We start from the raw sequence: 15778 nt of genomic DNA on the forward strand, positions 1-15778 counted from the left end.
ATTACAGTATTCTTTCAAGCAAATAATATAGCATTCAAATATGAAAGAAGATCTCATAGGAAGCAGGAAGGTAAGAGCCAGCGTGATGACTGCGATGTGGTGCTTCAAGATTGTTCTTTCCACTCTAGTCAGGGGCAGGAAGGCAGTAGTGTGAAGAGGCTGGAAGTTGACCAGGTCACTGTTGGACCTTTGTCTGGGACCCTATGAGCCATCTTACTGTTTCCAGCATAATCCTGAATCCAATAGAGCAAATTAACTGCTCTGACTCCTTGATCATGGGTAACCAAATTGGTCTCTAAAATCAGGTTGCTTGTGACTTTTGGAGTGCTTAGAGTCTTCTCTCTCCCCATCACCTGACACTGATTTATGAGAGCATTATCATTGTCAAGAAGATTGATTTAGGGTGCGTTGACATATCTGTTAAAAATACAATCAAGCTTACTGTATAAGTAGATGGATTCTTGAATGTTAGATATCAAAAAAGGAATAGGAAAGATAGACATACATGTTATTTATCCTGAGAGAATCAAAATATCACATGTAGTCCTACACACAGATTAGGAGCTCAGTAAAACATGTGTATGTGTATCTATAGTTATTCACATTTAGATCCCACTTTTTCTCCACAGAACTGAAAACAGCTCAGCAATGCAGCCTTGAGGGATCTATCCTTAAAAATGGCCTATAAATAATTTTAGATCGATAGAACAGATTCCCAATGGGTCTCCTAGCCAGACACTAACCAAATTCAAATCTGCTTAGTTTTAGTAATGCTGCCACATAATATATCGTCAACCCAAAATTCAATTTTAGAAGTAATGATTATACATACGTATAGATATAGTACCAAGAAAACCAGTACCAAGATTGTTGTTACAGTATTCTAACTTATCTATAATATTAATTTAAAATAAATCTTACCTTTCTACCAATGTTGGCCACATGTACTTACATATTTATAAAGTAAGTTTAAAACATAAACTCCCTGTAAAGAGTTAATGCCTGAGTTTGCACAACATAACACGTCACCCTAGCAAGAAGCCACATTGTGCTGGTTGTTTCACAAAGCACCCATGAAGAAACCAGGAGACTGCTGGGCTCACCATGGGTATTTCACTCCCTCCTATGCCCTCATTTGTGCAGGTGGTATCCCACAGGGCAGAAATCTCCTCTTTCTGACAACTGTGATCACAGGCTGATTTTGTCTTGCTGTAGCTCTCTCTTTAAAGTTTTTTTCCACAAGATGGTTAAAGACAGCAGCAAAGATGCCTTTTGCTATCCCCTTAAGGGCTCTCACATCTTGGATAGACTGCTTGTGCCTCCCTACTACTTTTAGTAATTTTTTGCACACACAAATGAGTGCAAACTCTCTCTCTCTTTTTCTCTTTGTCCCTGTTGTGCATATAGGGCTTGTTCCCGGAAGTTCAACACACCCAAGTTTCAGCCTCAAGTGAGATGATGTGCAGCGGGACACCCAAAATCTGCTAGAGATCACAGTGGGGGAGAGAGAGCAGTCTGGCTGCCATTTCCAAATTCAGCTTGGGCACTTTAAGAATGACTGGCGATGGTGGTCACCAAACAGATGCTTTCTGCTCTTGCTCAATGACTGTTGGGTCTTACCCATGTCGGATCATGTTATCTGGGCTTGGACAAGAGCAGACACTGCCATGGGTGACAATAACACTAAAGCAGCCTTCAGACACATTAAAAAGAACAAGCCACCCTTGATGAATCAGTCCCTGCTGGCATGACATGACAATCAACCTACCATAACACTGTTGTGTTATCCAAACCAGGTCAATGAGTTACAGTGTGTTGTAAATGTGAATTAGCAAATGCATTCTGGAATAAAAAGTATAGCCAGGTTTATAGCTACTAGAAGTCCCCCTGCCCCCAATTAGCAGACTGAGGGTGGTCTAAAGTACATAATTTAGTACAAAGCATATGTTATGGAAGTTCTATTGCTGGCATCTCTCTTTTGCCTGACACATTGAAGAAGACTGAAGTGGATCAGTGGACCATTTTGTGTTAAATGGGTCAACAATCCGATACTGTACACAGCAGCTTCATATACTGGGAGTTCAGCTCATCAAGGTATTTGAAAAGTCCTTATGAAGTCTCCATGCAGCCCTCTGAGCTTACAGCTTGGTTCTAACAGGCAATGCATACTGGTATGCATTGTGGAATCTTTTCAGTGGAAGGTTTAGATTTTGCCACTAGGCTCAGCCTGATTAATAGTTACCCATTCCTGAAATCTCTAGGCAGTTGCAGGGATGGGAAACCTCATACTCAGGGGCCAAATTCAACCCTCCTGGGGTCTGAATCCAGCCTTCTGTGGCTTTCCTGATGGACACACATCTTTTCCCTAGCTGCATCCCCTTTCCCAAAACCACCAATCATTTTGTGGGCTTCTGGTTTGATGTCATGTCTCCCCCACTGTAGAAGTTTGAAATGCCTCTTATCTACTGCCAGTAAGAGCTTTAAGCTAAAATCTGGTGGTATGTTTTACTATTTGGGAGTAATTCTAGTAATGTGCCTCTTTGGCTTTATCTTTGATTCAGGGGTTGACAAGCTTGCATTAATTCTCTTCCAAATGACAAAGTGCATTCCTCTTGGAGGTGTCAGCTAAGGAACCAATCCTTGCTGCATGGATTCTTCTTTTGCCATAGACTGGACATTGGCATATTTAGGACCAAGATACTTGAAACAGCTCTCACAATTCATGAGGTACATGGCAGTCATACCATGAGGTACAGCATTGGCATGACAAGCATGTAAACAAGGAGCTGTTGAACTTGCAGAGAAAAGTACAAGAGAAACATCTACAAGCACATGCAGAAATGTCAATGATGAGATGTGATATGAAGCAAACTCTCCCACAGTCAGTCAATAACCTGCTCAATGATACCTTGCAGTATTACTTGAAAAACTGGCCAATATCACTGCTGCTGGTGAGTAATGGTTGAAGGAATTGGATATATTCAGAAAGAAAGCTGGATGGAAAGCATAACAACATTCTTTTATGCTTTCACACAGACTTGCCTCTTCTACTCTCTCAAGGGCTGGGATAAATATAATAAAGTTAGGTTCTAGTGCGGTAGATTTCAGTAGATCACAAGGAGAAATTTCTTCACGTTAAAAGCAGTGAGTGAGTGGGGAATAGCAAGCCCCCCTTTGCTGGAGAGAAGTTAGACTGCTGTGTGTCAGGGTTCTCTAGGTCTGGATTTTTTGCATTGCCCAAAGGGCTGAACTGGATGGCCTATAAGTTCCCTTCCAATGATGCTGGTTGGATTATATATCAAATAAACAAACTTCCATTTGTTCAGCCTGATCCCTTTGATCAGGATGGCTACCATCATCAGATACTGATTTAGGACAGACACAGCAACTCTCAAATGCCTTGTATATGAAACACTGAGCTGTGAGTCACTGATATACTAAACACACCTGACTCCAAAACTATGGACAATTTCTTTCTCCTAGCATTGTATACACATGTGAAATGGATTTGTGCTAACTCTAAACCCTGGAAATCAGTACAATCTAGGTTAATAGGAAGCTGCCTTATGCTGAGTCAGACCACTGGTTGGTCCAGCTTGGTATTAGAGATACTGTTTGGTAGAAGTTTACCAGATAGTGTCAGGTAGGATTTTTTCCAGTCTAACCAAGGGATGCTGAGAGTAGAATCTGGGACCCTGTACAGGTATAGTAGGTGCTCTACCACCTAGTTACAGCTCCTCCATGGGAGAGAGATAGCATTTGCAGTGATGGGACTATGAGTCCTTCCTTGGACAAAAAGGTTGAAAGAAGTGGAGAAGCCCACAGTTCCAACTAAAATTGGAGACTGTATGACAAGTTAGTGTATTCTTTATCAAAAACTGCCAAGAGTTCAACAGGATCAACAGGACTGTATGATTTCTATAGCTCTCAACACTAACACAAGCAAAACATAAAGATGGCCTAGGCTATAAGAAGATTGCCAAGACCCTGAAACTGAGCTGCAGCACGGTGGCCAAGACCATACAGCGGTTTAACAGGGCAGGTTCCACTCAGAACAGGCCTCGCCATGGTCGACCAAAGAAGTTGAGTGCACGTGCTCAGCATCATATCCAGAGGTTGGCTTTGGGAAATAGACGTATGAGTGCTGCCAGCATTGCTGCAGAGGTTGAAGGGGTGGTGGATCAGCCTGTCAGTGCTCAGACCATACGCCGCACACTGCATCAAATCGGTCTGCAGGGCTGTCATCCCAGAAGGAAGCCTCTTCTAAAGATGATGCACAAGAAAGCCCGCAAACAGTTTGCTGAAGACAAGCAGACTAAGGACATGGATTAGTGGAACCGTGTCCCGTGGTCTGATGAGACCAAGATAAACTTACTTGGTTCAGATAGTGTCAAGCGTGTGTGGCGACAACCAGGTGAGGAGTACAAAGACAGGTGTGTCTTGCCTACAGTCAAGCATGGTGGTGGGAGTGTCATGGTCTGGGTCTGCATGAGTGCTGCCGGCACTGGGGAGCTACAGTTCATTGAGGGAACCATGAATGCCATCATGTACTGTGACATACTGAAGCAGAGCATGATCCCTTCCCTTTGGAGACTGGGCCGCAGGGCAGTATTCCAGCATGATAACGACCCCAAACATACCTCCAAGACGACCACTGCCTTGCTAAAGAAGCTGAGGGTAAAGGTGATGGACTGGCCAAGCATGTCTCCAGACCTAAATCCAATCGAGCATCTGTGGGGCATCCTGAAACGGAAGGTGGAGGAGCGCAAGGTCTCTAACATCCACCAGCTCTGTGATGTCGTCATGGAGGTGTGGAGGAGGACTCCAGTGGCAACCTGTGAAGCTCTGGTGAACTCCATGCCCAAGAGGGTTAAGGCAGTGCTGGAAAATAATGGTGGCCACACAAAAGATTGACACTTTGGGCCCAATTTGGACAATTTCACTTAGGGGTGTACTCACTTTTGTTGCCAGCGGTTTAGACATTAATGGCTGTGTGTTGAGTTATTTTGAGGGGACAGCAAATTTACACTGTTATACAAGCTGTCTACTCACTACTTTACATTGCAGCAAAGTGTCATTTCTTCAGGGTTGTCACAGGAAAAGATATAATAAAATATTTACAAAATGTGAGGGGTGTACTCACTTCTGTGATATATTGTACATCAGTGCAGGAGAACAATAATCTAAACAATCTATTCCAAAGCAGAATATTAATTTGTGTTGCAGAATTTAAGTTCCTAAGCACATACATAAACAGGGAATTGGAGCAGAATATAGCTCCTAAGAACTACAATGAAGGTGATAATTTCTAGCCTAAAATAGTTTTAAACAAACAAACTCTTAAAAGCAGACACACTTCTTCAAAATTGCTACACTGAAAGCCTGAAAAAATAATATTGAGTTACCTTTGGAGTCTGACACTTGTCACCTGAAACTGAACAAGGGAAAAGAGGCATTCCTCCCCCACACATTCTTCCTTTCCAGCTGCTCTGCTGTGTAGATGACTGGGTTTATTTGAAGATTTCTTTTCCCTTATAAAGCTCAAGGCAAAATTCCACTCTCAGATCTGCACAAGGGATCAGATATAGCCATCTGGTCTCCTTAAATGCAAGGAAAAAGTTCTGCTTTTCCCCATAGTGGTAACTGAACCAAGCACAGAACTCAGCTTCACAGAACTCAAGGTGAGAATGAGGCACATTTGCACATTTATTTAGTACTCGGCAGCTCTTGCAGTTCTCCCAAGTTAAATCAGAGGTGTGATTCTTTTGAAAAGGCAGTCACAATGTGCCAGGTGAATATTTTCTTGATCGAATTCTATTCCAGATTTTCAAACTACTGCTGGAATAGTGAGGCAATGAGTATTGCATAATCATATCTAATTGTATTAATATAACATCACAATATGAAGATGGATGAGGGAAATGTATAGGAAATGCAAACCAAGACCAACAAATTGCCTGATGTAATTGACTCTGTAAACAGCTTCTTAATTTTTATTCTTTCATTTTCTCACACTATGCACATGAAGATCCCTGGTTTACAGGATTTGATAAGCTGAAGGGCTCCTTCTCTCAGAAGGAAGTGCCACTGGCAGGCTACAAGATTCCCCAGAAGATCTCCTCCCACCTGACAGTTCAGATATCGAGTCCAGCAGAGAAGACACTCCAGTGGAAGGACCAAGGGGCCAGTGCATGGGCAGGGCAAAGAGTAAGTATACAGAAATTCCTGAACTCTACTGTGGTGCCACTATGAAAATATAAAGTTATACTGGGTCAGAGCTAGGTACCCATTCACTGAGCACAATAAGGGCAAAACTCTCAAGAAGCTGCCCCCTACTTTCTGCCATCCACTCTGGAACAGCAGAACTCAGGATGCTGCACAAATCACAGCACAGCACAGCACAGCAACCCTACCTAGAGCACACAAGGATGAACTCTAGTGAAGGCAATCCATGGAGACTGAACATTTATGTTGCATATACTGAGGTAAAGCAGTAGCAGCATGTGCCTCTAGAAAACATACTAACAAAAAGGAATGACATCTGTATGGATACTTTGCGCTGCGTTGCACAATATTGCTCTCAAAGGTAAAATTCCTGATAGCTTCCCAGGTGCAGACATGATTTGCCTCCCCCACTCCCCATGCAGCGCAGGCACCAGAAACTCATCTTCAGCATGCAAAATGCTTGCAGGTGGCCCAATGCACCTTGTTGCAATGCAAGAACCTGCCTGAAAAGTCTGTCAATTAAGCAGGGAAAAACACAGTGCATAGTCCCAGTCGCCTGAGGGAGAAGAGCCCACCCTGGCTAGGATTTATATTGCACATATTTGCCATCCAGCCACATTTTTCAGGCCAAGACTTTAAAGACAGTGAGGAAGCTGGGTGTCTCCAAGACCTATGATTCATCCATGTTTCCTGACAGCCATCTAGCTGAATATGTGAAAAGGCCTATGGTCACACGATGCCATTATGTTCATCACATATTAAAGATCCATGTTGTGGTACATTTGGAATCTGCCACATGGTGCCAAGATACCCCCAAAATCCATTTATTGCAACAACTATCTCAGAAAACCCCACAGTCACACAGAAGGCATCTCAAATTTGAGCTGTGTCTTCCTGGGATTAAATTAATTTAGAACGGCAATGAAGCATGGCATCCAGGAAAGCATCAAGTGCTAGCAGAGGCTGGGGGGACTGAAAATCCCCTGCTCTCACACTGAACAAGATTACCATCCCCTTTTGGAGGATGGTGTACTGTGGTTCCATTGCAGTGTCTCCCAGAGATGTTGGCTGAGAAAATTAAATAGGTGTTAAGTGGTTGCTCTGTCTAGCCAGAAACCTCTGATGTACTCATTTTTTTCACAGGAAAACTACTCAGATCTGTATCTAAACTATGTAGACCTTGAACTGCCATGGCAAGGATCTCACAGCAGAACTTATGCTTAGGGTGCATACTCTAGACTAAGCTAAGGCTAATATGTTTGGCTCAATTTAGCAGCATGTGTTAAGATTTCCCTATAATATTGTTCAGGGGAGAGAGGAAGTATACACAGCAATATGGTAGAGTAGGGTTAAGACTGTGGTCTGTGATGTCTGGAAATTTTAAATGATTGCCTATGACTGGAACGACTGAAACTTACAGAGGGCAGGGAGTGATGAAGAAGGGAAAATTACAGGGTAGAGTTAAGGCTGGTGTAAATAAGATGCAGTGCACAATCATTTTAGCAATTAAAAGTATTACTATTATATTGCATTTCTACCTTGCCTTTTTAACTCTTGTGAGGAACCCAAGGCAGCTTACATTGTTCCATTTTCTCCTTACAACAACAACCCTGTGAGGCAGGTTAGGCTGAGAGTAAGCTTCATGACTGATTGGGAACTAGAATGCAGATCTTCCATGTCCCCACTCCAAAACCCTAACCACAAAGACATCTTTGTGATACTGTGATTCATTCAATGTGTATAAGGTAACTATAGAGCCATAGAGTAGAAAAAATTCTTGATAAACTTCCATGACACTCAAGAATCACCTGGATAAAGTGAAAGTAATACATCCAGTTGTATGCAATAAGACAGCAACCCATGCTCAAGGCTTTGTTCATTATTGTTGAACCATAAAGCCAACCACACTAATAAGCCATGATGTGTTAACATAGATGGCTTCATACCTTATCACACAACAAAAGCAGGTTGCTTACCTGTAACTGATGTTCTTCGAGTGGCCATCTGTGCAGTCACACATATGGGGTACTGCGCCTGCACAGTGCCTGTGGCTGGAAGATTGATAGCTAACGGTTTGGCGGGAAAATTCCGCTCCCCACCCCCAGCAGTATATATGGAGCAGAGTGTCCGCCATTTTCCAGTCTTTGACAGACCGGACGTTCACTCTCTAAAGAACAAATCGTAACTAAGTAATAAAACGTTGTTGAAAGCAATGACAAGAGAGAAACATACTGATTAGGTACTGATGAGAAAAATAGCATGGTACCGAAAGAGCACCACCCATTGACACCGAGCGGGGCCGGCGGGTGGGTTGTGTGACTGCACAGATGGCCACTCAAAGAACATCAGTTACAGGTAAGCAACCTATTTTTCTTCATCGTGGCCTCTGTGCATCACACATATGGGTAGATTAGCAAGCTTACCCCGACTGGAGGAGGAAAGGTGTCATCAACGAAGAATAGCTGAAAGAACGGCTCTGCCAAAGGAACAATCCTGTCTAGCATGGACATCCAGCCGATAATGTTTTGCAAATGTACATGGAGTGACCCAGGTGGCCGCCCTACAGACATCGTCAATTGGAACCCGCAATGCGAAGGCTGAAGAAGCAGCTACTGCTCTAGTAGAATGACCTCTTGGGGTTGTAGGCAAGTCTATCTTAGCCAACTGATAGGAGAGTGTAATGGTGTGGACTATCCACTTGGAGAGTCTCTGAGGGGTAACTGGAAAACCCTGATTTTGTTCAGAGTACTTAACGAAGAGCCTGTTAGAATATCGAATAGACTCAGTTCTTGATCTGTAGAAAGCTAGGCTGCACCGTACGTCGAGTGTATGTAAAGATCTCTCAATCGGATTTGATGGAGATGGAAAAAAGGCAGGTAAAACAATGTCTTGACCTATATGGAAGGGGGTAGCCACTTTAGGAAGAAAGGATGGATCCATTTGTAGAACTACTTTCTCCCTATGAAAATTCAAATACAGAGGGTCTACTCTGAGGGCACAGAGCTCACTAACTCTCCGAGCTGACGTAACTGCTACAAGGAATGCTGTTTTCCAAGAAAGAAGGCGTAAATCAATCGTCACCTAGGATTCGAAAGGAGCTCTTGTTAATGCCTGTAGGACCACTAAAAGACTCCAGGTAGGCATAACCGGTCTGACCGTCGGATGCAGGTTATGGAGTCCTTTAAGGAATCTCTTTATCAATGGTTGATAGAAAATGGAGAAACCTTGAATTGTACCACAGTAATGGGAAATTGCTGCCGTGTACACTTTAATGGAGGACAGCTTCAGTCTGGAGTGGTGGAGTTCTAAGAGGAACTGAAGAATATGGTTCTAAGAGGAACTGAAGAATATGGATGCTGACTGTGGAAGGAAGGAGCGTGACTCAGCAAAGATAGAGAATCGTTGCCACTTGGCCGTGTATGATTTCCAAGTTGACGGCCTTAGCGCAGAATCGAAGATGCGTTGGATGTCCAGGTGAAAAAGTGTCGGACCCGACGGAACGTTCATTAGATCTGAGGATGCAGAGAGGGCAGAAGGATTTGAAGCATGGAGTAACATATCGGATCCGGGGATGAGATCCATAGAAAGTGCAGACGACATCGGTACCGAGTCAGTATCAGCTGTTATCGAAATCGCCATGCCGTCAATTTCAGCGATGTTAAGTCCGGGTGGTGAATTGTGCCCCCTCGCTGAGTTATAAGATATGGAATGGATGGGAGTTGAAGGTATTCTTCTTGAGAGATATGCAGAAGAGTCGAAAACAAGGTTGGCGCGGCCACCATGGGGTTATTAGTAGTCCTGTGGCCCTGTCGTAGATTATCTTTGATATTACTCTCATAATGAGGGGAATCGGAGGGAAAGCGTAAAAGTTCATATTGTTCCAGGGGATCATAAAGGCATCCCCTGATAACCCCTGTCCGATTCCCGCTCTCAAGCAAAATGTCTCGCATACCCTGTTCTGTCAGGTAGCGAATAAGTCTATGTCTGGGTGGCCCCAACGATGGAATAGCTGGTCGCACGTCTGGTGATCCAGTTCCCACTCATGAGATGTGGACATGTGTCTGCTTAAAAGATCGGCTTCCACATTTTCTGTACCGGCTAGGTGTACTGCTATCGAAGTAATGTCTCTCAGGATGCACCACTCCCAGATCTGCATCGATAGCCATGCTAACGTCGGTGACTTCGTCCCTCCTTGTTTGTTCAGATAAAAGACTGTAGCGATGTTGTCTGAGGATATCTGAACGACTCGGTGCCGAAGAACGTCCTCGAATGAGCTTAGGGTCTTGAATACTGCCAAGAATTCTAGGAAATTGATATGATTCCCAGATTCCTGTCGATTCCACATGCCTTGAGTGTGTAGGTCAGAACACACTGCTCCCCATCCCAGTAGGGATGCATCGATACCAAGAGTCACCAAAGGGCACCGGGGTCGGAATGGAACCCCTACAGTTAGGTTTGCCGGAATCGTCCACCATAGCAGAGAGTGAAGAACAGAAGATGGGATCCGAAGTAACTTCGTCGGTAAGTCCCTTTGCAGTCAGAACACTTTGTAAAGAAAAGCTGGAGAGGACAAAGTCGAAGTCTGGCATGTGGGACAACAGCGACTGATGCAGCCATATGTCCCAAGAGTCTCTGGATGGATCGGGCAGGAACCGTCCTGTCCTGTCACATTCGATGGATGTGCTGAGCAAGAGCCTGCTGTCCGTCCTGTGGGAGGAAGGCTCTTGCCGTCATGGAATCTAGACGAGCTCTGATGAAAGTGATCATCTGTGCGGGAACAAGAGAAGATTTCTCAGTGTTAATGCAAAGTCCAAGGTTTTGCAGCAAAGTACAGGTTGTATGAATTGAAGCAATAAGTCCTTGTCTGGTTTGGGAGACTAGCAACCAATCATCGAGGTAAGGGTAAATTTGAACACCTCTCAGTCGTAGACAGGCACAGACAGGTGCCATGCACTTTGTAAAAACCCTTGGAGCAGTGGCCAGTCTGAAGGGTAACACTGTGAATTCAAAAACTTCAGACGCAACAGCAAAACGAAGGAAACACCTATGACACGGATGGATCAAAATGTGGAAATAGGCGTCCCTTAAGTCCAATGAGGTGAACCAGTCCTCTCTCCTCAGCAACAGTAAGATGTTTTGAAGGGTGGTCATCTTGAATTTTTTTGTAGTGATGAACTTATTGACGTTTCTTAAGTCAAGTATCGGACGAAGACCATTGTCCTGCTTCGGGACTGTAAAATATCTCAAATAGAATCCATGGAGTCCTTTTGTTTGAGCTAATTGATGAATTGCTCCTTTATGGAGAAGATGTTGAACTTTGTCAATCAATGCTGGTGAGGATGGAGCGAACCGGATCAGGCTCGATGGAGGAACAATGTTGAATTCTATCCGATATCCTTGCTGAATGATGGACAACACCGACCGATCAGATGTGATGGACTCCCAAATGGGGAGCTGGCCTTTCAGCCGGTCCCCAAATGAGAGAGGGGTAGGTGGGAGAGGGAGTAGAGGAAAGGTTCGCCTGTCCCGTCAACGTTGCCTCCTGTCACCATCGAAGTGACGATGGCCTTGTTGGTAGCGTTGAGGCAGTTGTTGTCAGCGGCATTGCTGCTGTTGTTGTCGGTGTGGAGGTTGCTGCCTTGGGTGGTACAGCTGACAGTACGACGGGTGGGTCCAAGACCACTTACGTCTGGTTTGGGGCTGAAGCTCCATCCACCGAGCTGTCATCCTGTATTCGTGCATCTTTTTGAGTTTGTGGTCGGTTCTAGAATGGAAGAGCCCAGACCTGTCAAAGAGCATCTCCTCTAAGTGCCTCTTCGTCTCCTCCGGCAAGTTGCAATTGCGTAGTCATGCATGCCTCCGGAGGGAAACGGCACCGACCAGGGCCCTGGAGTCTGTGTCCACGTGATGTTGGGCGGTGGACAGCAGTTGGAATGCGACCTGCATAGCCTCTTTTATGAAGACTTTCACGAGGTCGCCTTGGTTGTCTGGGAGAGCCGAGATGACATTGTTGAGGTGCTGCATTATAAAATACTGGTACCGAGCCAGTGTCGCCTCATAGTTCAATATCCTCAAGCTGAGTCCAGAGGCCGCATAGACTCGGCGAGCTAGGGAGTCGATTTTCCTGCCTTCCTTATCTCGGGGCACGGTATGACCCCTTGATTCCCTACCCTGGGAGGACTCCACCATGACCAAATTCGGTTTTGGATGACGGAGAAGGAACGGAATGTCCTCCTCCCGAACCCGGTACATGGCTTCGTACCTCCTCGAAGTTGGCTGAGGATGGGAGGGCAGGTCCCACAGCTGGATCATAGCTTGCCGCAAGGTGGTAATAAGCGGCAAGACTATTGATGTCGACTGCTCCCCACGGACGACATCATAAAATTTGTCGGTGCTGGGGCCAGGCCGTTGTATGGCATCGATTTCCAATGACTGGACCAGATGTGACATCAGCTCCGCAATGGAGATGTGGGATTTGTCAGGGGACCCAGGGCCCTGGGAAATCACCGCGACATCCAGAGATGTAGAGTCGACGTTGGAGTCGTCAGAATCAACCCCATAGTATTGGGGGGGGGGGGGCAGAGGAGGAAGACTCTGCCAGCGACATGGACCGGCTGCTCTCCCTGGTCAGTATTGTAGAGGCACGCCTCGGGACTGAAGATGTTGGACGGTCATGAGGAGCTGGTGGAGAGGAGTGACCTCTAGGAGCCGGGTAATGTCCAACGGAATGGTAGTCCCCCCCATCCATGGTAGAACGAAGACTGAGGATGGTACCAAATGTTGGATCTTCTCTCAGACGAGGGGCTTCTCCTGCTCCCAGGAGGAGACATCTCCATCTCTGTGTCCAGTCTGGCTGGGGGCATAGGCGTGGGGGACCTAGCCCTGGGTGGGAAATCTCGAATCTCCCTGTCGGAGATCGACTCCCTAAGTGGAGCTTGGAGAGGCTCTGATGTTGATTCGTCCACTCGACGAGGGTACCCGAGAGGGGTAACCCTCATGGCCGCCTGGAGTGTTGGGCCTGGTGGTGTCGGTACCGTGACAGCCGTCAGGACCGAGGGGGCCGATGAACCCAAGTCTTGGTGCTTAGAGTGCTCCGGGTTCTTAGATTTCCGAGGCGGCTTCCCGGCCTTATCTCTTTTGGCCTTCTTGTGTTCAGACAGCTTATCGGAGCCGCTGTGCTTCCGTTTTTCACTCTTCTTAGGTGGGGAAGCAGGCCGATCACCCAAGGTAGATGCAACTTCATCCAAAGGGTGTGAGGGCGGAGCCCTGGAAGAAGAGGCCAGTGGAGCAGGCGGGGCTGGGCGGGTAGCCACAGCCACGGTCAGAGCAGGGCGGGAGACTAGTGGGTCCAATTGGAGGAGTGCACGGTCCCACAGAAGCCTCTGAAGGCGGTTCTCATGATTCTTCCTGGCCTGCTTCAAGAAGGCCAGGCAATGAGAACATTTATCTGTCCTATGACCTTCCTCTAAGCAGAGAAGGCATAGGTCATGCAGGTCTGCCGGGGACATCTTAGACCCTCATTCCACACACTTACAGAAAGCTGCTCATTGCGCCATCGTTAGAAGAGAAATAAAGGAGATAGTGCAGAGGGTAATAATATATTTTTGGTTTTTTTTTTTTTTAGAAAGAGAGAAGGAAGTGAATAACTAGAGAACAACACGAGAAACAACAAGAACTATCAAAAAACGGGGTCAGTAACTTGGAAAGAAGAACAATCGCAAAGGTTTAGAAGGACGAGGAAATGGTCAGAGCGAGAGCGAAAGCGGCATGAGGCACAATGAACGGCAGTCGCAAAGACTGGAAAATGGCGGACACTCCGCTCCATATATACTGCTAGGGGGGAGGGGAGAAGAGTTTTCCCACCAAACCGTTAGCTATCAATCTTCCAGCCACAGGCACTGCGCAGGCGCAGTATCCCATATGTGGGATGCACAGAGGCCACGATGAAGAACCAGTGATTCAGCAAGAAAGGGCATGCTTACGAGTTGCTGTGCTGTGTCAACCCAGTCATTGTATAATTCTGTTTGCTGTTTCATTGAGCAAGTAAGAAAGAGAACAATAGAACTCTCTGAAAGTAGTTCCAGGATTTTTCAGGCACAAGAGTCAATGAGCAGTAGCAGAAGATACCATGGAAGAAGCAAGCCATATGTAAAAGGCAAGTGAGGGGAAGGGGGCTGAGTGGCGTTAGAGGAATGGTGGGGAAGGGGTGGGCAGAGGACAGAGTGTGCATGTGCGAATAAGAGAGACAGAATGAGATCCAAGCAAAGTAAACTAGTAATGTCTAGTTCAGATTTCCTCTGCCTGTAAACTAACAAAGTGGTCTAACTCACAAAGGCAGCTGTGAGAATCACTCTTCAGCACTTTTCCCTGGGAAATAGTATGATTTATCTTCTCTGATGGTACCTTTTATATTATAGACAATTTGCAAGCTCAGGTAACTGTGCAAGAAATGTGCTGGAAAGAACATATAAAGTGGTCTTTAGTTCTATGTACACATTATACATAATTAGGTTTTATTTGCTTTAGGAATAAGCTATGTTGTACCCTGTTCTCAAAATAATAACATTATTTCCAATTCATAATGATAATTAAATGCAATTAATTGCTGGACTACTTCAGTATCTTAAATGAGTGTTGATTAAACTGTTGAAAGAAAAGTCTGCACACTTGTTCTAAAGGTAACCTGGGACAATATAAATACCAATGGAAGAAATAAACATTAAAACAAAAAATCAATTACAATATTTATAAATGGTTTTAAACATTTATCCAGTTTGTCCTTGTGATAAGCACAGATAAATTAAATAATGTGAGAGCTGAAAAGCTTATACTTGGTTAGATGCACAAGCATGTGGACAAGAGCATGAGATGTACAAATGCTGAAAGCAATCAATCTTAAGTCAATATAGTGAAAGCCAAAGGAAAATTTATCTACATGTTTGGAAATTCAGCAGTGAGCAGAAGGTTCTAGTCTGAACAGAAAGTCATCAAATAAGGACCACCCAGGGATGGCAAAGTAAGCAAGCATTTTCCTTGGAAAATTAGTTTTGGTTCACAACACTGTTTTCACTAACCTTGGATGGAAGCAGCACCCAGAAAGCCAATCAGTATGACCTTCACCTTTCATGATGATGTTGCCATTAGGGAAGGCCCACATTTTCCACAAGCAATCATCACTTCCAGTGACAACAATATCTTTCCTTGGATGTAAAGCCAAGCTGCAGAGAGGAAAAGGAATAAGTAAAGGGTAAGCATTGGAATCAAAAGAATTTTAGGCACTACATTCCACATTGATTATTGCAATGCTAACATTTAAAAGCACACATACTTAAAAAAAGGCATAATGACAACACAAAAGCCGACTATTTCTATCATTAGTATTAGAAACCAGCTTCCTCCTAATGTCAGAGCTAAAGCCACTATAATCATTCACAAATTCAGAAAACTTCAGAACAAAACAAATCTCACCTGAGGTCCTCATGACACATTTTATAAATGTCTTTGATTTACCAGGGACATACTGCCTTACCCAAACCCTGCAATAATTCTCTTG

General features: G+C 44.8%; 1 protein-coding gene across 2 annotated transcripts in view; it reads right to left on the reverse strand.

Moving 5' to 3' along the window:
* The window catches only part of SPAG16 (sperm associated antigen 16), a 584427-nt gene that overhangs the window by 279688 nt on the left and 288961 nt on the right, over positions 1 to 15778 (reverse strand). For both annotated transcript variants that reach the window (XM_044432017.1, XM_044432016.1), the window contains exon 10: positions 15300 to 15443. In XM_044432017.1, the coding sequence (XP_044287952.1) occupies positions 15300 to 15443 (144 nt within the window). The remainder of the gene's footprint in view (positions 1 to 15299; positions 15444 to 15778) is intronic.

Source organism: Varanus komodoensis, unplaced genomic scaffold (assembly GCF_004798865.1).
Source record: "Varanus komodoensis strain SLA01 unplaced genomic scaffold, ASM479886v1 scaffold23, whole genome shotgun sequence".
Taxonomy (NCBI): domain Eukaryota; kingdom Metazoa; phylum Chordata; class Lepidosauria; order Squamata; family Varanidae; genus Varanus; species Varanus komodoensis.